The sequence below is a fragment of the Pristis pectinata genome, chromosome 11 (genome assembly GCF_009764475.1).
Source record: "Pristis pectinata isolate sPriPec2 chromosome 11, sPriPec2.1.pri, whole genome shotgun sequence".
NCBI classification, from domain to species: Eukaryota; Metazoa; Chordata; class Chondrichthyes; order Rhinopristiformes; family Pristidae; genus Pristis; species Pristis pectinata.
The window spans coordinates 17,911,162-17,935,320 of NC_067415.1; the positions used below are offsets into that span (position 1 = coordinate 17,911,162).

General features: G+C 43.1%; 1 protein-coding gene across 1 annotated transcript in view; it reads right to left on the reverse strand.

Moving 5' to 3' along the window:
- Nucleotides 1–590: 590 nt before the first annotated feature.
- The window catches only part of plekhb1 (pleckstrin homology domain containing B1), a 68,487-nt gene continuing 44,918 nt past the window's right edge, over nt 591–24,159 (reverse strand). The window contains exons 6-7 of the mRNA XM_052026518.1: nt 4,929–5,031; nt 591–747 (exon numbers count right to left, since the gene is read on the reverse strand). Coding sequence (XP_051882478.1) covers nt 614–747; nt 4,929–5,031 — 237 coding nt within the window. The 3' untranslated portion in view covers nt 591–613. The remainder of the gene's footprint in view (nt 748–4,928; nt 5,032–24,159) is intronic.

The following is a 24,159-nucleotide window of genomic DNA, read 5'->3' on the forward strand; positions in this document are numbered from 1 at the left end:
TGCATCTTCAAACACAGGCATGGACACCTTCCAACCGGAGCTCAGTAAGTAACGTTGTAAATTTGAATGAGAGTATTCTGGATTGATGGGCCTCTCACAATGCTGAATGACCAAAGTCAGCCATCCTAATATGGAGATCACATGCTTAGCAACAGGGACATCCAATGGAAAAACCCAAGGGTCCTCTTAACGTCAGGCTCGAGTGCTGGAAGAAACCATCAACCTTCTTGGTCAAAGTTGGGCCATAGCCTGTGCAAACTCAGGAGGTTGAAATAAATTGGTAAAATAATACCAAACAACGCAACATATAGTGACATCGTTGTGGATTATTAAATACCTAAACAAAAGGGGCTTCTGTTAGTTGAACAAAAGAAATTGAAGCTAATTTTGTGCAAAGGAAATGCTTTACTTGCAGCATATGTCTAATGCTCTGCACAAAACTGTAAAAATAACTTTTCCTGTTGTACATTAGGAATTTAGTTTTTATTTTGATTTGAAACCAAAATACTGACTAATTACTTCATTTCTAATTATGCCCAAAGAATTTGTATAACTAAAGCCCCCTACATTTGTCCAGCAATGCACAAGTTATTGTCTTAACAACAACATCATTTTAGAACCAACATGGTGCCCACATGAGTGATCTCAGCATGGTGCCCGTGACAACCCCAGCAAGCATCCCCAGCACAATTTGTCCTCCTGCGTTACTATAGGGGTCCTGGTGATACACACAGGTCATCCTCGACCCTAAAAAAAAAGAGGAAACACAGTTTATTAATGTATAATTATAACACGTATACATAACTAACGACTTATCCCATGATCTATTGTTTTACATGCTGATACAGCTGAAAGCCTAGATTTTCTTACAGCAATATTGAATTGGCAGTTGGTGTTTGGGTAGGAGGACTTCTCCACCTGAAGTGCATGCATCACCTCTGCATTCCACTATTTTCCAATAGATTGGATAAGCTGCAGTGGATTGGCCTTCCTCTATTAAGTAGATGCCTTGTTTGAGTATTGATTTGAGCCTATTTGAGTACTCCTGCAACTTCCCACTATTCGTAGAATCCTACAGCACAGAAACGGGCTCTTTCGACCTATTTTGTCCATGCCAACCATGATGCCTTTCTACACTAATCCCATTTGCCTGCATTAGGCCTGTATCCCTCCCTGCTCCTTTCCTATCCAAGTACCGGTCCAAATGCTTTTTAAATGTTGTAATTGTATCTGCCTCCACCACCTTCTCTGGCAACTCGTTCCAGATAACCACCACTCTCTGTGTGGAAAACTTACTCCTCAGGTCTCCTTCAAATTTTTCCGCTGTCATCTAGACTCACCTGCCATGGGAAAAAAATGCTCTATCTATCGTATCTATGACCCTAATAATTTTATAAACCTCTAAAGGCCACCCCTCAGCCTCCTACATTCCATTGAGGATAAACCCAGCCTAGCCAATCTCTCCTTATAACTACATCCTTCCATTCCAGGCAACATTCTGGTGAATCCCTCTTGCACTCTCTCTATTGTTACCACATTCTTCCTGTAATGCGGCAACCAAAAATGTACACAATACTCTAAGTGCAGTCTAACCAATGTTTAGTACAATTGCAGCACGCTCCAACTCATGAAACGCCATCTGTCCATTTCCCTCCACAGATGCTGCCTGACCTGCTGAGTTCCTCCAGCAGCTCATTTTTTTGCTCCAGATTCCAGCACCTCTTATGTTTTCATGTACACAATGCCTGAGCCTATGAAGACAAGCATACCAAATGTCTTTTTCACTACCCTACACACCTGTGTCACCACTATCAGGGAACTATGGACTAGCACCCCGAAGTATCTCGGCACATCAATGCTCTGAAGGCCCCTGCATTCACTCTATATGTCCTACCAGAATGTGACCTCCCAGAATGCATTACCTCGCACTGTTCTGGATTAAATTCCAGCTGCCACTGTCCACTCAACTTTCCAGCTGATCTATGTCCCACTGTATCCTTGGACAACCTTCTTTGTTATTTAGGATTCCCCCAATTTTTGTGTCATCTGCAAACTTAGTAATCATACCTCCTAGAATATCATCCAAGTCAACAAAGGTTCCAACACCGACCTCTGCAGTACACCACTAATCACAGTTTTCCAGTCTGATTAAACATCCATCCTCCACTACACACTGCCTCTTATCACCAAGCCAATTTTGGATCCAGTTTGCCAACATGCCTCAGATCCCTTGTGCCTTAACTTTCTGGACCAGCTTACCACATGGGACCTTGTGAAAAGCCTTACTAAAATTTATGTAAGCCATGTCTACTGCTCTGTCTTCATCAGTTTTCCTAGTTACCTCCTCAAGAAACAGTCAGATTTGTGAGAAATGCAGGAAACCATTCTGACTCCTCCTCATCAATCCCTGCCTTTCCAAGTGAACATAAATCCTGTCCCTCAGAATCTTCTCCAACAACTTCCCTACTGGGCTTATCTCTACTGCCCTTTTTGAACAAGAGGACAACATTAGCTATCCTCCAATCTTCTTATACCTTCAGAGAACAAATCTTTGTCAGAACCCCAGTAATCTCCTTCTTTGCTTGGCTTTGCATCCAGGGTTATATCCCATCAATCCCTAGTATTTATCTATCCTAGTATGCCACAATATTTCCAACACTGATACAGATGTGCTCCAGAATATCAGCATACCTCTCCCTTAACTTTTCAGTCTCCACTTCTTTCTCCCTGGCGCATTATGATGAGAAATATTCAATTAGGATCTCACTTATATCCCCTGGTTTCACACATATGTACATTACCCCTCTGGTCTCTGAGGGGACCTATTCTTTCCTAGTTATTCAACATTGCAGAAAGTCTAATGTAAAGAATGTGAAATGGATACCCAAGATTGCCAGTTGGTTCAAAGCATAAGGAAAGGGGGCATTCATACTAGAAATATGCGTCCAGGCATTTCTAAACCAATTTTATCTCATTTTTTTTTTACTGGTCTTAGAATTATTTGTGCCAGTTGTTCAACGTTTTTCTCAACATGGTTGCTTGCACGAATGGTTTTCCCAATGGGAATTCCTCTACCTGTCACGTTTGGAAAAGAAGACGAAAGGAAGGGTAGCAGATTGCATTGGAAATGCAGTGTGATCACTCAGGTACAGCTGTTTCCAGATGGTGGTGGGTAGCTGATGTTTGGACAAGTAAAGGGACATTCTTCAGGACAATAAATTTGATGACATTACTGAGAAATAAAGAACCATAGAATGAAAGAAAACTTAAGATGGAGGCCATTCAGCCCATTGTTCAGTGTCAGCCTGATCCCACCTTCCAGCACCATGTTTGTAAACCCTGAAGGTCATAGCTCTTTGAGTACTCATCCAAATACTTATTAGGTTTGGTAGTGAGTCCCTACGACCCCCTGGATGAAAAAAAATCTTTATCTCCCCTCTACTCCTTCTACCAATTACTTTAAATCTCTGCCTCCTTGCTAAGGGAAATAAGTTAAGGCCCCTTACCATATTATACACCTCCATTAAATTTCCCCTCAGCCTCCACTCTTCCAAAAGGAACAAGCTTAGCTTATCTAATCTTTCCCCATAGCTACGATTTTCTGGTTCTGGCAACATCCTCATAAATCGTCTCTGCCCCCTCTCCAGTGCAATCACGTATTTCCTGACATGTGGTAACCAGGTCTGTAGGCGGAAGTCAAGCTGCAGCCTAACTAGTGTTGTATACAGAATCAGAATCAGATTTATTACTACTGACCTATGACGTGAAATTTTTCGTTTTGTGGCAGCAGTATAGTGCAAAGACATAAAAATCTATAAATTACAAAAATAAATAGTGCAAAGAAAAAGGGTAATAAGGTAGTGTTCATGGGTTCATGGACTGTTCAGAAATCTGATGGCAGAGGGGAAGAAACTGTTCCTAAATTATTGAGTGTGGGTCTTCAGGCTCCTGTACCTCCTCCCTGATGGTAATAATAAGAGGGGATGTCCCAGATAGTGAGGGTTCTTAATGATAAATGCCACCTTCTTGAGGCACCTCCTTTTGAAGATGTCCTCAATGGTGGGGAGAGTTGTGTCCATGATGGAGCTGGCTGGGTCTACAACCCTCTGCAGCCTCTTACGATCCTGTGGAGCCTCCATACCAGGTGGTAATGCAACCAGTCAGGATGCTCTCCATGTACACTGTCCACCGTCCTGCATTACCTCTCTGCTCTATATTCTGTGCCTCTGCCAATATAGTTAAATGCCTGCTAACCATAATGTCAGATGCATGCTGCGAAACACTGTTAACAAGATTTATATTGGTTTCCGTGGCATTGCATGAAAAAGATCTGGCAAGATAACAGTGAGTGCTAACAGATAAGGTTCACCCCCTGAAATGCCATTTACAAGGTCTCTAGCCCTGACAACTTAAACTAAAAGTGGCCATGGAGAGCTAATCTTCTCAGGATATGGGTCAATCAATTGACAGCTGTGGCTTTTATTCTGTGAACACACTTAGATCTGTCTACCTAACACAATACTAGTATTGGTTTGCAGTCACCTGTAATTGGTTACCTCTCCTTGCAGTCATTCTGTCATGCTATGTGAAATCAGTACCAGCAAGTGATAAAGGTGTAGATAACACCACAAGGTTATGTATGCTTGTTGGAAAAAGAGCAGGATAACATCAAGTTAACAAAGTTGTAACTTAAATTAAAAGCTAAGCTAGCATCCTGAAGAAGGGTCCTGACCTGAAATGTTGACTGCCTGCTTTTCTCCATGGATGCTGCCTGGCCTGCTAAGTTCCTCCAGCATCATCATGGTTTTCATCTAGATTCCAGCATCTGCAGTCCTTTGTTTCTCCAAAAGCTATAACTAGCTTGAAATTGATTTGCCTTTGACATGAAATTATTGCCATGTTGTGTGACAGGACTTTAAATGCCATACCTGGACACGGATAGCCGCAGTTCCTTGGACTGATGTAGATGGTGTTAAACGCATCTGGAGCAATGGTCTGATAATGATCGTCAGCAGGATCATACACAGATACCTTAAACAGAACAATTTATTAAACATTAGTGAGCTTTACAATAACAAAGGAGCAAGAGAAATTTTATCTTTAGTGACTACATGCAGTTATTACATCAAGGATCAAAATGATTTCCTGCTGATACTAAGCAGTGGCCAAATGCATTGAATGAGTTTATGGAACCTGAAATACAAGGTGAGAATTGCTGTCTTTATAACGTACCTGTTTCTAGTACAAGTACCAGGATTGGTGAATATTTCTGGTGGAGAGGTAGCGGTACATACCTCGACAGGCTGCAAATGCATTTTTTCTGTTCAAGGTCCTTTGTGGCATTCTTATTACATCCTATTTTTGTATTCCCTTTGTATTTGTTTAGTTTTCAATCCTTCTGGTTTCAAAGTATTCTCATTGCTGTAATTCTAAGGTGAGTTGGGACGCCCAAGAAAGCAAACACAAAACTATTGCCAGAAGCTTCATTGGACTTGACATTTCACCACCAGCAGGAAAGAAGCCAAATATTCTGTACTAAGCGACTCAACGCCAAACACAATCAACTACAAGGCTTGGGCGGCATTATAAAATAACCACTGCCAGCCTGGATAGACACAGCTGACATAATACACAAGAAGTTCCACTCCCCATCTGCACCAGATAGATCTGTCCATGATAGCAACAAGAGAAGTGACCACTGCACTGTCTGTGTGGAGACAAAGTTCTGTCTTCACCCTGAAGGCTCCTCCATTGCGTTGTGTGATTCTATGATTATGCTAAATGAGATGGACTCATAACCAATCTGGCAGCTCAAAACTAAGCATCCATGAGGTGCTCTGCACCATCAGCAGCAGAAGTGAACTCCACCATAATCTGTGATGTTATAGCCCACACCTCCTTCGCACTGCCATTACTATCAAACTAGGACATGGCAAAACAACAGTGAGCACCACCGAGTATGTTTCACCCCCTGAATTCACCAATTACAATATCTCTTGCCCTGGCATCTCACACTAAAAGTGGCCAAAGGAAGTTCATTGAACCCTGGTTCAAAGAGGATAGCGGAAGGTGTTGCTGGGAGCAGTACCTGGTGTACCTAAACTGAGTGCCAACCCAGTGAAGCACAACAGAGGACCACATTCATGCTATACATCAAAATCAGCATGCGATGGATAGAGCTAAGTGATCTCACTAACAATGGATCAGATCAAAGCTCTGCAATCTTGCCAAAATTAGAAGTGCATGGTGGTAGAGTGCATGTTAAGCAGGTGACTCCAAGAATATCACCATCTGTAATGGTGTCTGGGCCTAACCTGTGAGAGCTAAGGACCAGGCTGAGATATTCGTGACCATGCTGGGTCAGAGATCTACCTTAGTTTTCCCCTGAAACCTGTATCTCAGAAGCCGGTTGTCACCAATACAGTTCACTCCACATGACATCAAGAAACAGCTGAAAGCACTGGATTTAGCAAAGGCTATGGAACTGGACAACATCCCAGTTGTAGTACTAGAGACCCGCGCTACAGAACTAGCTGCACCTCTAGCCAAGCAGTTTCAGTGTGGTTACAAAGACGTAACTGTAAACTGATGGAAGGTGTTGTCAACAGTACTAACAAGTGGTAAAAAACTAATCAGCTCCTTCCATTGCAAGGACTGAAGTGGGCATGTTCACTGACGATCTCACAATGTTCAATTCCATTTGTAACTCGTCAGCAAATGAAGCAGACTATGCCTGTGTGCAGAATTTGTGTAACATTTGTGCCACGAAAGTGCCAGACAATGACCATCTCCCACTGGAGAGAGTCTAATCATCTACGCTCGATACTCAGTGGTATTACCATCGGATGAGTCCCCCACCATCAGCATCCTGCAGGGACCAGGCCATCATTGACCAGAAAGTCAACAAGACAAGCTTCATAAATACCATGGCTACAAGGGCAGGTCAGGGACGAAGTATCCTGTGGTGAATGACTCACATCCTGTCACAACAGCACCTTTCTTACATGGACAAGATACAAGTTAGGAATGTGATGCAGTGCTCTCCACTTGCCTGAATGAGTGTATCTCCAAGAAGCTCAAAACCATTCAAGGCAAGGCAGCCTGTTCACCACCGTAAGTATTCATTCCCTCCACCACTAGTAGAATTAATACCCTAAGTATTCATTCTCTCCACCACTGGTAGCAGTTTGCACCATTTATAAAATGCACTGTAGTTATTGCCGGGGCTACTCTAACACCACCTCCCAAACCTGTGGCTTCGAGCACCAAGGACTTCAGGTGCATAGAACACCACCACTAGCACTTTCCCTGCAAGCTGTACACCATCCTGACTTGGAAGTATTTCATCAGTCCTTTATCATTGCTGGATTTAATTTCAAGAAAGCAGCTCACATCCACCTTCTCAAGGGCAATCAGGGATGTGCAATAAATCTTGGCTTTGCAAGCGACACCCTAATCCTCAAAAATGAATAAATGATTAAAATGGTCAACCAAATATTTGACAACAGTATAATTCCTGTGTTTGAGAACCTCTGACTCTGCTGCCATGTGGAACTTGCTATTTAAGATGTGTTAGAGATGATAACATTGAGTTAAATTCAAATGTCAAATGGTCTTGGAGACATGGATTATAATTGGGATAAGGCTGTCTGAACAGTTCTCTGGAGACAATAAAAGATAGTTAAACACTCTAATCATTACACGTATTTTGACTGAGATGACTTTATTCAGCTGAACTCAACATTGTCAGTGGATCCTAAGGTATTTGGATGCTAAAGGGAAAGAAATAAAGTAAGAGCCTGCATTTATTTTGCACAGTTCTTGACTTCAGGACGTATTTAAAGTGTTTTCCAGTCAATGGATAGTGTAGATAGTAAGAAACCTTTTCCTGTGGCAGAGGTGTCTGAGACCAGATTTAAAGTGACGGGGAAGAACTTTAGAGAAGATCTGAGAAAGATTTTTTACATACGAGGGTGGTGGCAGTTTGGAGTGCATGGCTTCAAGGGTGGTGGAGGAGGCAGGTACTCTCACAGTATTGAACAATCATCTGGATGAGCACTTGAATCGCCAAGTGCTGGTTACTGAGATTTGTATAGAAAGATGGTCAGCATAAACCTGGTGGGCCAAGGGGCCTGTCTCTGCTCCATTGCTCTATAACTCTATGCAGATAGAGCAAAATGGTTCTAGCATGTAAAAATGTAAATATTTGGTTTCTTATATTCTGTTCAACTATTGTTCAACTTTGACAATATGGGAACAGCAGTCCACCAACAAGGAAAGATGGTCCAAGTTCGTTTACTACTTTGTATAAATAAGATGATTGTTATCTAGAAGAGTGAGTGTGGGTTCACGTGCCATACTGAAAACAAAGCACCTTAGTGGTTCTTAATGGAATTGTTGGTCCAACTTTGCTAAGGTACATTCAGTCTACATGAATCTTTGGTTCAGGTCACATGGTGGATCTACTTTTATACCCCTGTGTTACATTATTTATAGAAACAGGCCCTTCAGCCCACTGAGTCCATGCTGACCATCAATCACCCACTTACACCAATCCTACACTAACCCAATTCTATTTTCCCCACACTCTCATCCATTCCCTCAGATTGTACCACTCACCTACACACTAGATAAGATAAGACATCTTTATTAGTCACATGTACATTGAAACACACAGTGAAATGCATCTTTTGTGTAGTGTGTTCTGGGGGCAGCCCGCAAGTGTCGCCATGTTTCCAGTGCCAACATAGCGTGCCCATAACTTCCTAACCCATATGTCTTTGGAATGTGGGAGGAAACTGGTGCACCCGGAGGAAACCCACACAGACACAGGGAGAACGTACAAACTCCTTACAGACAGTGGCCGGAATTGAACCCTGGTCGCTGGCACTGTAATAGCATTATGCTAACCACTACACTATAGTGTGGGCAATTTACAGTAACCCATTAACCTACCAACCCACAAAACTGAAGCACTTGGTTTAAACGCGTGCGGACAAAGGGAGAATGTACAAACTCCCTACAGACAGCACTCAAGGTCAGGAATGAACCTGGGTCACTGGAGCTATGAGGCAGTGGCTCTACCAACTGTGCCACTGTGCTGTCATTACTGTCACAGTAGACATGGGGGATTGTGACCAACTCCTATAAAACACGCTGAAACCACTGAACGTGACTGTAGGTACAGCTGAACAGAATTTGCAACAATAATATCTTTATATTTTCTGTAGACATGTCTTGAATAAGGAAATATATTCAAAATCTTCAGGATAGCCTATTAATGGAGTTAGCCATAATGTAGTTAATTAGTCTTAAATTGCAATAGCAATCCAACCTAATCTTTCTCTGAAAGTTTCAAGTTCCCCATTTGATGAGGCTCCAAAATAGATTCAGCTGAATTTCAATCACTGAATTACATTCAAAAGCAATCGGAAATTACACATATAACGGACCTGATCACATAGCATGTTTTCACTTTAATATGGCTCTTCCCCTCAAGCTGTCTGGTCAGAGAGCAAAGCAATATGCTTACAGCATAGGTTGTGTTCGGCTGGTGACACAATCTGAAAGCACCTGTTTATTCGAGTGTTGATGCCTGAGTGTTGGGTGACTGAATTAACAAGAAAGTATCTACATTTAGTTTGATAAAATGTTTCATATTTGTCAGGTGCATTATTTATCTGTGTGCATTGAGCAACAGTGGTATCAATACTGTACAAAACATAGAACTCCCTCACACTCCCAGATGAAGAATGCAAAACTATTTAAGGTAAACAAGATCAGATAAGATTTCTTTATTAGTCACATGTACATCAAAACACGCGGTGAAATGCATCTTTGCGTAGTATGTTCTGGGGGCAGCCCGCAAGTGTCGCCATGCTTCCAGCGCCAAACAAGAATAGAGACACAAGAGATTCTGCAGACGCTGGACTCTGGGGCAACGCACACAAAATGCTGGAGGAACTCAGCAGATCAGGCAGCATCTATGGAGGGTTTTGACCCAAAATGTCAACTGTTTATTTCCCTCTATTGATGCTACCTGACCTGCTGAGTTCCTCCAGCATTTTGTGTGTCTTGAGGTAAACAAAAAGCCATTTTGTGCTGAAAGTCTAGTGTTTTCTAAGTTTAATGTATTATTTTGTGTTGAACTTCCAGGCAAGTAGAGTTGGCAATAATAGAAACTAATTACTTCTGTACATGGTGGTGTTTATTTGGTGTATTATGCCTTGTAGATGAGATTTGCATTTCTACACAATCATGCAGGGCCAATTCACTGCCTGTGATGTATGGCTATTCATAAAGGCACAAACAACAGACGTAGAAGTTGAATTATATGCTGCAATCAGAATTGCTGTCTTGAAGCAGAATTTCACAGACTGGAACCAATTGGAAATAGCATTCAAAACTCCTACACATGGTCTTGATCAGAATATTCAATATGTTTCATGGCTTCACCCCAAAGAAAATTTCAGGATGCAGCTCCACAGTAGAGTAGAAGAATTAACATACTATTGAAGAAATGGTAGTAATATAATAAGAAGGCTCTGGGCCAACCTTGCCTTCCAGTTAATGCCATGGCTAATAAGGGAGGCAGGGTAACTTAGTGGTTAAGTTACTGAATTGGTATCAGTAACGATGACAATTAAACTATTGTAAAAAGTCACCTGGTTCACTAACGTCCTTCTGGGAATGTAGTCTGCTGCCCAGATTGACCTATTTCCGAAACATCAAAGATCCCCACCATCCGGGCCATGCCATTTTCTTGCAGCTACCATTGGGCAGGAGGTACAGAAGCCTGAAGTCCCACACCACCAGGTTCAAGAACAGCTACTTCCCTTCAACCATTTGGCTCTTGAACCAACCTGCACAACCCTCATCACTACCTCAGTATAGCAACACTATGGCCACATTGCACTACAATGATTTTTTTTGTTCTAATTGTGTTCTTTCTTTTAAAAATTGTGTTTAATTTATGTTTATCTTGTGAATGTTGTGTCTCTGATGCTATGTGCCTGTGATGCTGCTGCAAGTAAGTTTTTCATTGCACCTGTGCATACATGTACTTGTGTATATGACAATAAACTCGACTTTGTCTTAACTGCCTTCTGAAATGGTAACTTACTTAGTTTGTGATTAATTATGGCATTAAATGTTGACCTTGTTACTCATATCTAGTGAATGAAGAGTAAAGAAGCTTCAAAAGCAGTTTATCACTTGAGTTTGCTCTATAACTCGGTGTATAAAATCATCGTAAGTTAATGCTCGGCCCTGAAACTGCAATCAATGGCATGTAACAGTACAACAGAATGTACATTATTTTCTCCATTTCTTCGAGCACCCAGGTAGTTTCTGTTGACCAACTGTTTCCCTCTCTGAGAATCTCTTTTAGGGAAAAGGTGGGTAGAATTTTGAATGTTTTTTCCCCTTTAATTATTTACCTAAGCCCTTTAGGAAAGTTGCTATTGAATCCACCAATCCTTCTGGCAGTTCATTTCAGGTTACAATCTGTCACTTCCGCCCCTAGATTTCTTGTATAAAACATAACCTCTGCTTGAAGGAGAACAATTCCAGCTTCTGCACTGTCTCCATATGAATCTTTCAGGGTTGATACCATTCCAGTGAATCTTCTCTGCACTCAGTCTATGGACAAGATCCTTGCTGCACTATGTACTTAGAAATGGCCTAAATGTTTTGGCAGGGTTAAAACTATTGTTTTAGAATAGCTTCCTTGCTGTTTTACGTATCTCTCATGAGATGTTGCTGTCACTGCCAAAGATAGTATTCAATGCTTCTCCCTTTTTCTCCAATGTTTTTGTACTAAATTGCCTGAATTTTCACTGGGCAGGAGTATGTGGTTGGTGAGAGGTTTCATAACAGGAACCAAGATGTCTTAGGTATCCTGCATGTTGTGGAATTTTAAACTCTGCAATGAATGTTTAGGCCACGATGGTCCAACTGAGAGTTTTAGCTTCCAGTCAACCATTTCAGTGCAGACTGGTCCAATTCACAGTTTGGAAGGGATGGGGAGGAGCTGCAGTTCTCAATTCCAGTCCCCCAGCCCTGATCCAATCACGAGGTGGGGATCCAATCCATAATCTTGTCAATAGCAGAGTGGGGTAATTTGGGGCAGGGAGGATCTCTTCTTGAAGATGAAGCTGCCTTACTTAAATCCCCAGATTTCCAGAGGCCTGGGAAACTTGACCACCCACAGTAACACCTGCAGGTTAAATCATTATTCCAACCCATGCCTTGTGTGGGCTGTGGCACCCCATACCAACCCCCAACTCTTGTTCCACCTCCTTAATATCTTGAATTCAGTAAGATGTATCTGGCTTCATGAAACACAAAGAATTCCCCCTCTCCCCCCAACACCTCACCCCAATTCTCCCGGATGTATGGCATACTTGCCTTTATTAGTTGAGGCATTGAGGTTAAGAGTTAGGAAGTTATGTTGCAGCTTTACAAAACTGGTTAGCCACATATGGAGTATTGCAGTCAATTCTGGTCACCCCATTATAGGAAGGATGTGGGGGCTTTGGAGAGGGTGCAGGACAGGTTTATCAGCATGCTGCCTGTATTAGAGAGTATTGGCTATAAGGAGAGATTGGAAAACTACAGTTGTTTTCTCTGGAGTGGCAGAGGCTGAGGGGAGACCTGATAGAAGTTTATAAGGCATAGATAGAGTAGACAGCCGGTATCTTTTTCCCCAGAGTTAAGGTGTCTAATACTAGAGGGCATGCATTCAAGTTGAGGGGTGAAAGTTCAAAGGAGATGTGCGGGACAAGTTTTTTATACAGAGAGTAGTGGGTGCCTGGAATGTGCTGCCAGGGGTGGTGTGGAGGCAGATACGATAGAGGTATTTAAGAGGCTCTTAGATAGGCACATGAATGTGCAGAGAATGGAGGGCTATGGACCCCATGCAGGCAGATGGGATTAGTTTAATTAAGCATCATTAGCTTAATTAGTTTGGCACAGAATCGTGGGCTGAAGGTCCCGTTCCTGTGCCATACTATTCTATGTTCTATGTTCTATCCCCACCACCTCCCCATCTGCATCTGATCACATGCACCCCACTATGTTACAATTCCCCCAAGACATTAGCTACAAAGCTATGGTTCTTATACTTTTTTAACTGCCTCCTCAACTTGTCAGCCACCTTCAAAGACACATGTACGTGAAGTCCAGTACTCCCTTTAAAACTGTGGCATTTTCAGAAGGAAACCTGCCTTCATTTACTGAAGTAATCTGTTACGTGCCTCTCACTAACATGATTGTCCCTTAACCACCCACTGTCTAAGAAGGCCACTCAGTAGTGTGGAACCATTGTGGTTCAGGAGACACCTCATGATTACCAGCTCAGGGACTGGAGACATAAACACCCCCTTTTGCAGCATCTCCACACTCAAAGAATGAAATTTTATAGTTAAATTGTTTAAAATTAAATTATTTTCTTATAATTATTTTAAGGTAAAGAACTTAACTAGGGATTTTTATGCCACTTATTCTTCAGGCCCAGCCTGCATATACAGCACACAATACAAAGAATGCAACCAGTATGAATAGAATAACAGGCAGATCTTCTGAAAGACTTGTTACCATGGCAATAGCTGCATGCTGCTCTTGGGCAGTCTGCCAAGATAGTGCAGCGAGATAGCTGCTAAATTAAATTTTATGTACAGTATGATATTGTTCCAAATTTGGAATTTTCTTGGATATTGTGATAAATGAAACCTGTGTCTGTTATCATGAACCTGCTTTTCTATTCAAGTGTTAAGCAGTAGTGTCGAGATTAGAGACAAGAGACACCCACACACAAATTCTATTTAACACATTTGAAAAGCTGGGTCTTCATGGAAAATCTCTCTGAAGGGCTTTGTTTTCCATACGCTTAGATACAATGAAGGTGTTTGCATCAAAACACCTCTTTATGCCTCAATATAAAGTCATCGCACTGCACAGGAAGCCACTTATCTCTGTATCTATTATGACAGAGCAGGAGATTCAGCCCATCGAGTCCTTGCCAATCTCAGCCAAGCAATCCCATCAGTCCAATTCCCCTTGTCCCCCTGCAACATATTCCCACTTGCATGCCCACCAGATTCCCCTTCAGATACACTTGCCACCCATCTATGCTAGAGGCAATTTACACCAGTCAATTCACCAAGGGACACATCTTTGGAATATATGAGGAAACCAGAGCACCCATAAAATATAGGAGCAGAACTAGGCCATTCGGCCCATCGAATCTGCTCTGCCATTCAATCATGGCTGAATTTTTTTCAACCCCATTCTCCTCCTTCTACCCGTAACTCTTAACCCCCTTACCAATCAAAACCTATCAATCTCTGCCTTAAATACAGACTTGGTCTCCACAGCCCTCTGTGGCAACGAATTCCACAGATTCATCACCGTCTGGCTGAAGAAATTCCTCCTCATCTCAGTTTTAAAGGGACGTCCCTTTATTCTGAGGCTGTGCCCTTGGATGCTAGACTCTCCTACTAATGGAAACATCCTCTCCACATCCACTCTATCCAAGCCTTCTATCTGAGTCACATGGAGAACTTGTAAACTCCACACAGGTATCACTGGACAACAGGATTGAACTTGGGTTGTTGGAGCTGTTAACTGCCGCACTCCCATGGTTAATGTTCTCTTAAAGGACGTTTCAATAAATACTGCAGAATGAACTTTACAAACACACATTGTTTATAGAGTGTTACTAATAAAAGCAAAATGGCAAAGACGTTCGCACAGGAAGTGTTTTCCCCATAATCCTTCATTCTCCTGAAGATCAGAAATCTATCTATTCAGACATGAATACACAATGCTCTGAGAAAATTTCCTCCTTGTCTGTCTTGAGTGGTCAACTCCTTATCCTTAACCTTTGACCACTAGTTCCAGACTCTCCCACAAACCACCACCCATGGGAAATAGCCTCATAGCATCTATCCCATTGCCACCTCAGATTCTTTTATATTTCAGTGAGATCACCTCTCATTATTATTAGTTCAGACAGTAAAGGCCTAACCTGTTCAATTTTTCCCCACAAGACAACCAAACCTCTCAACCCAGAAATCAGTCCACTGAGATATAAACCGAAAGTCTTGGAAGTACTTAGCAAGTCAGCTTTTTAAAATTCACTTTCAGAACCCAAGCACCACTGGCAAGGCCAGCATTTACTGCCCATCCCTAATTGCCCTGGAGAATGTAGTAGTGAGTCACCTTCTTGAACCTTGGCTGTCCTCTGGTGATGATACTCCCACAATGTTTTTGGGTAGGGAGTTCCAGGATTTAGACCCAGCTATGATAAAGCAATGGTGATGTATGTCCAAGTTAGAAAGTGTGCTACTTGGAGACGAACCTGGAGATGGTGGCGTTCCCATACACCTGCTGCCCTTGTAGAGGCTGTGATTTTGGGAGGTACTATTGGAGTTGCTTGGGTGAGTAACTTCTGTGCATCTGTAGACGGTACACATTGCAGTCATTGTGCGCTGGTGATGGGAATACATGTTTTGAGTGGTTGATGGGAGGCTGAACAAGCTGGCAGGTTTGTCCTGGATGGTGTCAACCTTCTTGGAAGCTGCGGGCACTTCACTCAGCTAGGCAAGTGGACAGAATGCGATTCCTGACTTGTGCCTTTGGAGATGGAAAGGCCTTGGGTGTCAGGAGATGAGTCACTGGCCAGCTTCTGACCTGCCCTTGTAGCCCTGGTATTTATGTGGCTAGTCCAGTTGAACTTCTGTTTAATGGTGATCCCCAGGATATTGATGGTAAATGACTTGGTAGTGGTAGAGCCATCGACAGTCAAAGGTAGGTGGTTAGACTCCCTCTTATTGGTGAGGGTCCTTGGCTGGTAATTTTGTGGTGCAAGTGTCACTTGCTTCTTATTAGCTCATGCTCGAATGTTGTCTGGGTCTTGATGCGCACACACATTGGCTGCTTCATTTGCTGAGGAGTTGCAAATGGAATTGAGGACTGCACAATCATCAGCAAGCAGCCCCACTTCTGGCATATGAGGGAAGGAGGTTCGTAGATGAAGCAGCTGAAGATGATTGGGACTATGACCCTGCCCAGAGGAAGCCCTGCAATAACATCCTGGGGATAGGATGATTGACCAACAACAACCTCAATAATCTTCCATTGAGGGAGGAATGGCTCCAACCATTGCAATGTTTTCCCTTCTATGCCCATTGACTTCAGTTTTACCTGTGTGCATTGATGCCACATTCAGTTTGGGGTTATTGACCTGAAACATTCACTTTTTTTCTCTCTCCACGCATGCTGCCTGACCTGCTGAGTATTTCCAGCATTTTCTGTTTTTATTTCAGATTTCCAGCATCTGCAGATTTTCTTTGCTTCAATATACTGCTGCACTTTGAACCTTTGCTGCACTTTCTTAAACAGTGTGAGTTCTCCACTGTATACTTCCCTCTGGTCTGAAAAATAACGTTTCACTATTATACTGTTTAGAATCAGAATCAGGTTTATTATCACTGATGTATGTCGTGAAATTTGTTGTTTTGCGGCAGCAGTATAGCGCAAGACATAAAACTTACAAAAATGAATAAATAGCGCAAAAGAGGAATAATGTGGTACTGTTCATGGGTTCATGGACCGTTCAGAAATCTGATGGTGGAGTGGAAGAAGCTGTTCCTAAAACATTGATTTTGGGTCTTCAGGCTCCTGTACCTCCTCCTCGATAGTAGTAATGTGAAGAGCGTATGTCCTGGGTGGTGAGGGTTCTAATGATGGATGCCGCCTTCTTGAGGCACCGCCTCTTGAAGATGTCCTCGATGGTGGGGAGGGTTGTACCCGTGATGGAGCTGGCTGAGTCCACAACCCTCTGCAGCCTCTTTTGATCCTGCACATTGGAGCCTCCATACCCGCCGGTGATGCAACTGGTCAGAATACGCTCCACCGTACACCTGTAGAAATTTGCAAGAGCCTTTGGTGACATACCAAATCTCCTCAAACTCCTAATGAAGTAGAGCCGCTGGCGTGCCTTCTTCATGATTGTGTCAATGTGTCAGGCCCAAAATAGAACCTCTGAGATGTTGACACCCAGGAACTTGAAGCTGCTCACCCTTTCCACTGCTGACCCCTCAATGAGGACTGGTGTGTGTTCTCCCGACTTCCTCTTCCTGAAGTCCACAATCAATTCCTTGGTCTTGCTGATGTTGAGTGCGAGGTTGTTGTTGCAACACCACTCAAACAGCTGATCTATCTTACTCCTGTACGCCTCCTCATCGCCATCTGAGATTCTGCCAACAACAGTGGTGTCATTGGCAAATTTATAGATGGCATTTGAGCTGTGCCTAGTCACACCGTCATGAGTGTAGGGAGAGCAGAGCAGTGGGCTAAGCACACATTCTTAAGGTGCGCCTGTGTTGATTGTCAGTGAGGAGGAAATGTTACTACCGATCCGCACTGACTGTGGTCTCCTGTTAAGGAAGTTGAGGATCTCGTTGCAGAGGGAGGTACAGAGGCCAAGGTTTAGAAGCTTGCTGATTAGTACTGAGGGGATGATGGTGTTGAATGCTGAGCTGTAATCGATAAACAGCAGCCTGACGTATGTTTTGCTGTTGTCTAGGTGCTCTAAATCCGAGTGAAGAGCCAGTGAGATTGCATCCACTGTAGACCTGTTGTGGCAGTAGGCAAATTACAGCGGGTCCAGGTCCTTGCTCATGCAGGAGTTAATTCTAGCTATGACCAATTTCTCAAAGAACCACATCACAGTAGATATGAGTGCTACCGGGTGATTGTCACTGAGGCAGCTCACCCTGCTCTTCTTGGGCACCAGTGTGATTGATGCCCTTTTGGAGCAGGTGGGAACCTCCGACTGCAGCAGTGAGAGGTTGAAGACGTCCTTGAACACTCCAGCCAGTTGGTTGGCACAGATTTTCAGTACCCTGTCTGGTACACCGTCAGGGCCTGATGCCTTGGGAGCATTTACCCTCTTGAAGGATGTTCTGACGTTGGCCTCCAAGACAGAGATCACAGGGTCACCAGATGCTGTGGGGATTTGCACAGGTGTAGTGTTATTCTCCCTTTCAAAGCGTGCACAAAAGGCGCTGAGCTCATCAGGGAGTGACGCATCACTGCCATTTATGCTGTTAGGTTTCACCTTATAGGAAGTAATGGCAATGCAAACCCTGCCACAGCTGTCGTGTGTCCGATTGTGTCTCTAATTTCACACGGAATTGCCTTTTTGCTCTCATGATGGCCTTCCGTAGCTCGTACCTGGACTTCTTATAGGGTTCTGGATCGCCGCTCTTGTTCCAATAAGGAATTCAGCAGAAACTCCTTTACCCAGAGCAGTGATGATGTGGAAGTTGAGGTTAATGTTGATAGATTTATGTGACAAAAATAAGAGGAGGTCTAAGTGGAGCACAAACGCCGGCATGGATTAACTACCTGAATGTGCTGAGCATCCTATGTAATCCTATGAACATAAGCCCTGTATAATCATAAATCCCTCCATTCCCTGCATAGTCATGTATCTAACAGCCTCTTATTCTTCAAATACTTCATTCCCCTGTAAGAAACCATTTGATTGCTTAACTACTTGCTATACCTGCATGGTAATGTTTTGTATTTCATGTACAAGGATACCCAGATCTCTCTCTGAATACCAAAAGTTAATAATTTCACATCATTTAAATAACATTCTGCTTTTCTGTTCTTCCTACCAAAATATACTCCATCCACCATCTCTTTGTTCTCTCTCTTTACCTTTCTAAATCCTTGCAGAATCTTTGTCGTTTCCTCCCAACCTACAGTATATTTCCCACCTATCTGTACATCATCAGCAAACATGGATACATTAAATTCTAATCCTTCATCTAAATCATTGACGTAGATTATAAACAGCAGAGTTCCAGCATTCATCCCTGAGGCATTCCACTAGTTACAGCTCGCCAATACGAAAATAACCCATTCATAGGCAGGTTCTCAAACAATCTGACACCTGGCTGCTCAAAATGGTAGATTTTAGGGAGAATCAGTAAGGAGGCAGGGAAAGTTAAGGAGGGAATTCCAGAGCTTAGGGCCTTGGAGGCTGAAGGAATTGTCACCAGTGTACCAGTGGGGATAATCAAACAGGCCACATTTGAACATTGAACATAGAACATGGAGCAGTACAGCACAGAACAGGCCCTTCAGCCCACAATGCCGAATTAAACTAAATCTCTTCTGCCTGAACATGATCCATGTCCCTCGATTCTCTGCGTATTCATGTGTCTACCTATCAGCTTCTTAAACACCACTATCATATCTGCTTCCACCACTACCCCTGGCAACCTGTTCCAGGCACCTACCACTCTCTGTGTAAAACATCTTGCCCTGCACATCTTCTTTAAACCTTCCCCCCTCACCTTAAATGCATGTCCTCTTGTACTTGACATTTCTACCCTGGGAAAAAGATTCTGTCTGCCCTAACTATCCACTTTCATAACTTCATAAACTTCTATCAGGTCTCCTCTCGGCCTCCAGTGCTCCAGAGAAATTTGGAACACAGTTACCTCTGAGGATAGTTGGGCTGGGGGAGTTGATAGAAATAGGGAGGACTGAGACTATGGAGAGATTTGAACACAAGGATGAGAATTTTAAAAGCAAGGTGTTTCTTAACCAGAAGTCAACGCAGGTTAGTAAGCACAAAGTTAATGGATGAATAAAGGCCACCTTAAAACTATAGGCCTTATTTCAAATTCAGTTTATAAAAGCCCTCATTGGGTAGGCAAGGTGGTGAAGAAGGCATTTGTTATGCTGACCTTCATCAGTCAGGGCATTGAGAATAGGAGTTGAGGCATTATGTTGCAGTTGTACATGACGTTGATGAGACCACACTTTACTGTGTACTTCATTGTGGAGCATTTTGTACAGTTTTGGTTGCCCTGTTATAGAAAAGACATCACTAAACTAGAACGAGTGCAGAGGAGATCTATGAGGATGTTGCCAGAACTTGAGGGATTGAGCTATGGAGAGAGGTTTAGCAGGTTGGGACTTTTTCCATTGGAGTGTAGGAGAATGAGGGGTGATGTTGTAGAGGTGTATAAAATCATGAGGGGTATAGATAGGGTGAATGCACATAGTCTTTTTCCTAGGGAAGGGGAACTAAAAACTAGAGGGCATAGGCTTAAGGTGAGAAGTGAAAGATTTAAAAGGGACCTGAGGGGCAACTTCTTCATGCAGAGGTGGTGTGTAAGTGGAATGATCTGTCAGAGGAAGTGGTTGAGGCAGGTACAACAACAACATTTAAAAAACATTTGGATAAGTACATGGATAGGAGGGTTTTAGAGGGATATGGGCCAAATGCGGGCAAGTAGGACTAGCTTGGTGGGCACCATGGTCGGCATGGACTAGTTGGGCTGAAGGGCCTATTTCCATGCTGTATTACTCTATGACTCTATCTTTTTCCTGGTTCATTGTGGATAATTACCAATTTAGCTTATTTCTGCTTCATGAAGTGCACTTGTCAATACCAGTTGATCTTGCATGATTTTGCACACAAGATGTTAGCACTTAGGTTTGAACTGAGGGATTAGAGACCGGGGGATGCTTGGGTCAGAGTATACAGAAACAATTCAGTTGAAGTCATATATTCGCTTCTTATACTTGCAATTTTATTATAAATTCCCATGTCCACATTTATGCATCTCTTCAACTGTGATGAGGGCATAATTACAATGTGACAGGTTTGAATGTGCTGCATCATTATATACATGGACGCAGAAAGTCTTAGTGAAGAAAGTTGACAGGAGGTGTGCACTGACACAAGACTTATAATGAATTATATTCTTTATGATGGAACCTAGCTCACTGCATTAGATTCCACTATTTCAGCTGTGCTTATCGTCAGGATTTAATGAGACTGACTACTGAAAGTAATTCTTACACAATTATTATGTGAACTGTCAGGGTTCAGGAATTTGAATGGCAAGTTCATGTCAGATAACGTTTAAATTATGTAGATAGGGGGGAAAAATCAATAAAATTATCATCAATATTGAAGCTGTGAGAAAATGAACAATTTATATTTTTTTATTACCTTCAGGAATCATAGTATAGCAAAAGCACAGATTTATAAATTATTCATTTCAATGATTTAATTACAGACCCTGCTGGAGTCAAATAAGATGGGTAAATTACAGCTTCCATGACTCTTATATGGAACTTCACTTATAACCATGACTAACTGAATTAATTTTTCATCTTATTTTTTTTCCATCAGAATTAGCACAAAAATAATAAAATAAAATCATTCTATTTATTAAATGAGAGTTTTAAATTTTTTTCCAGAACTTTGGTAATAGGTGAGCTGGTTTCTTGATAAATGCCTAATCAAATATTTGTAGAACATAAATGTTCCTGGTTTTAGAGGTACCACTTTGGCAGGGAAGGAAGATTAACTGGAAAACAGGAAACAGAGTTTGGGCATGAATGGGTCTCTTTCTGGTTGGCAAGATGCAATGAGTGTTGTGCCACAGGGATCGGTGCTGGAGACTCAACTTTTCACTGTTCATATTTATGACTAGGATGAAAGTTCTAAGGGTTTGATGTTATATTTGCTGATGACCCAATGAAAGGTAGGAAAGTAATTTGTGAAGATGGCATATGGAGATTACAGACTGAGATAGTGGGCAAAGATTTGGCAAACAGAAATTGCGATATAGTTCATTTTAGCAAGAAAAATAGAGGCATGTAATTTAAATTGTGAGAGACTGCAGAGCTCTGATGTGCCCCTTGGTGTTCCAGTGCATGACTTGCAAAAGGGTACAACCAAACCAACCCTCCTGAGTTAGTCAAAAAACAAACTGCTGGAGGGACTCAGCGGGTCTGGCATATCTGTGCAGGGAAATGGACAGTCGACATTTCGGGTCGAGACCCTTCATCTGGAGGGGAGATAGTGTAAAGAGATGAGGGAAAGGGGTGAGGCAAGAATTTCCAGGTCATGTACAGTTACATAACAATCCCAATACTGTTCTTCAGAGCAAAAAAACTTCGGAGGCTTCGTGGGCTTCACTTCGGAGGACTTAGGAGCAGATAAGTTTTTCTTTATCTTTTTTATTAGGGTTTTAAATATAAGGTTTAGTTTTTAATAGGGTTGTAATTTATTAGGGTTAGTGTTTTTATAAGGTACTTCTATAAGGGTGTAAAAGTTTTAAGTGGTAGAGTGGGGGCTGGACTGCGCAGGCGTGGCGCGGGCAGATTAAAAGGCCAACCACCATATCCAGCGGGCAGTGTCGGAGCGGGCAGCTGAGTGAGAGGTAGCAGAGTGTTCTGGGCTTTGGCTCAAGGGGCTTCGGCGTAAAAGGGGAGAGGAAAGGTAGGTGACTTGAGTTAAGGAAGGGGTATGAGTGCGGTTTCCTGTACTCAGTGTCAGATGTGGGAGTTCCCGGAGTCTCCCTGCCTCTGGGAGGGCTACATCTGCACCTGGTGTGTCGAGCTGCAGCTCCTGAGGGACCGTGTTAGGGAACTGGAGATGCAGCTCGATGACCTTCGTCTGGTCAGGGAGAGTGAGGAGGTGATAGAGAGGAGTTATAGGCAGGTGGTCACGCCGGGAACATCGGAATCAGGCAATTGGGTCACAGTCAGGAGGGGGAAGGGAAAGGGGAAGGGGAAGAGTCAGGTACTAGAGAGTACCCCTGTGGTTGTGCCCCTTGACAATAAGTACTTCTGCTTGAGTACTGTTGGGGGAGACAGCCTACCTGGGGGAAGCAACAGTGGCAGTGTCTCTGGCACAGAGCCCGGCCCTGTGGCTCAGATGGGTAGGGAAGGAGTGAGGAGGGCACTAGTGATGGGGGACTCTATAGTTAGGTGGGCAGACAAGCGATTCTGTGGATGCAGGAAAGAAACTCGGAAGGTAGTTTGCCTCCCAGGTGCCAGGGTCCGGGATGTTTTGGATCGCTTCCAAGATATCCTGAAGGGGGAGGGAGAACAGCCAGAGATCGTGGTACATATTGGTACCAATGACATAGGTAGGGAAAGGAATGAGGTCCTGAAAAGAGACTATAGAGAATTAGGAAGGAAGTTGAGAAGCAGGACCTCAAAGGTAGTAATTTCGGGATTACTGCCTGTGCTAAGTGACAGTGGGTATAGGAACAGAATGAGGAGGAGGTTAAATGCGTGGTTGAGGGATTGGAGTAAGGAGCAGGGATTCAGTTTTCTGGATCATTGGGGCCTCTTTTGGGGCAGGTATGACCTGTTCAAAGAGGACGGGTTGCACTTGAATCCCAGGGGGACCAACATACTGGCGGGGAGGTTTGTTAAGGCTACTGGGGAGAGTTTAAACTAGAATTGTTGGGGGGTGGGATCCATACTGGAGAGACTGGGGAAGAGGTGTTTGGCTCTCAAATAGAGGAGTAAGTACCATAGGCAGGTGATAGAGAAGGGACGTGTTCAGACAGGCTTGAGATGTGTCTATTTTAACGCAAGGAGTGTTGTTAACAAGGCGGATGAGCTTAGAGCTTGGATCGATACTTGGAGCTATGATGTGGTGGCCATTATGGAGACTTGGATGGCTCCGGGGCTGGAATGGTTGATTCAAGTGCTGGGTTTTAGACGTTTCAGGAAGGACAGGGAGGGAGGCAAAAGAGGTGGGGGAGTGGCGCTGTTGATCAGAGATAGTGTCACGGCTGCGGAAAAGGTGGACGTTGTGGAGGGATTGTCTACGGAGTCTCTATGGGTGGAGGTTAGGAACAGGAAGGGGTCAATAACTTTACTGGGTGTTTTTTATAGGCTGCCCAGTAGTGACAGGGTTATTGAGGAGCAGATAGGGAAGCAGATCCTAGAAAGGTGTGAGACTAACAGAGTTGTTGTGATGGGGGATTTTAATTTCCCAAACATCGACTGGCATCTCCAGACAGTGAGGGGTTTAGATGGGGTGGAGTTTGTTAGGTGGGTTTAGATGGGGTGGAGTTTGTTAGGTGTGTTCAGGAAGGGTTCTTGACACAGTATGTAGATAGACCTACAAGAGGAGAGGCTGTGCTTGATTTGATATTGGGTAATGAACCTGGTCAGGTGTCAGATCTCTCAGTGGGTGAACATTTTGGTGATAGTGATCATAATTCTATCTCATTTACATTAGCACTGGAGAGGGATAGGAACAGACAGGCTAGAAAGGTGTTTACTTGGAGTAAAGGGAATTATGAAGCTCTCAGG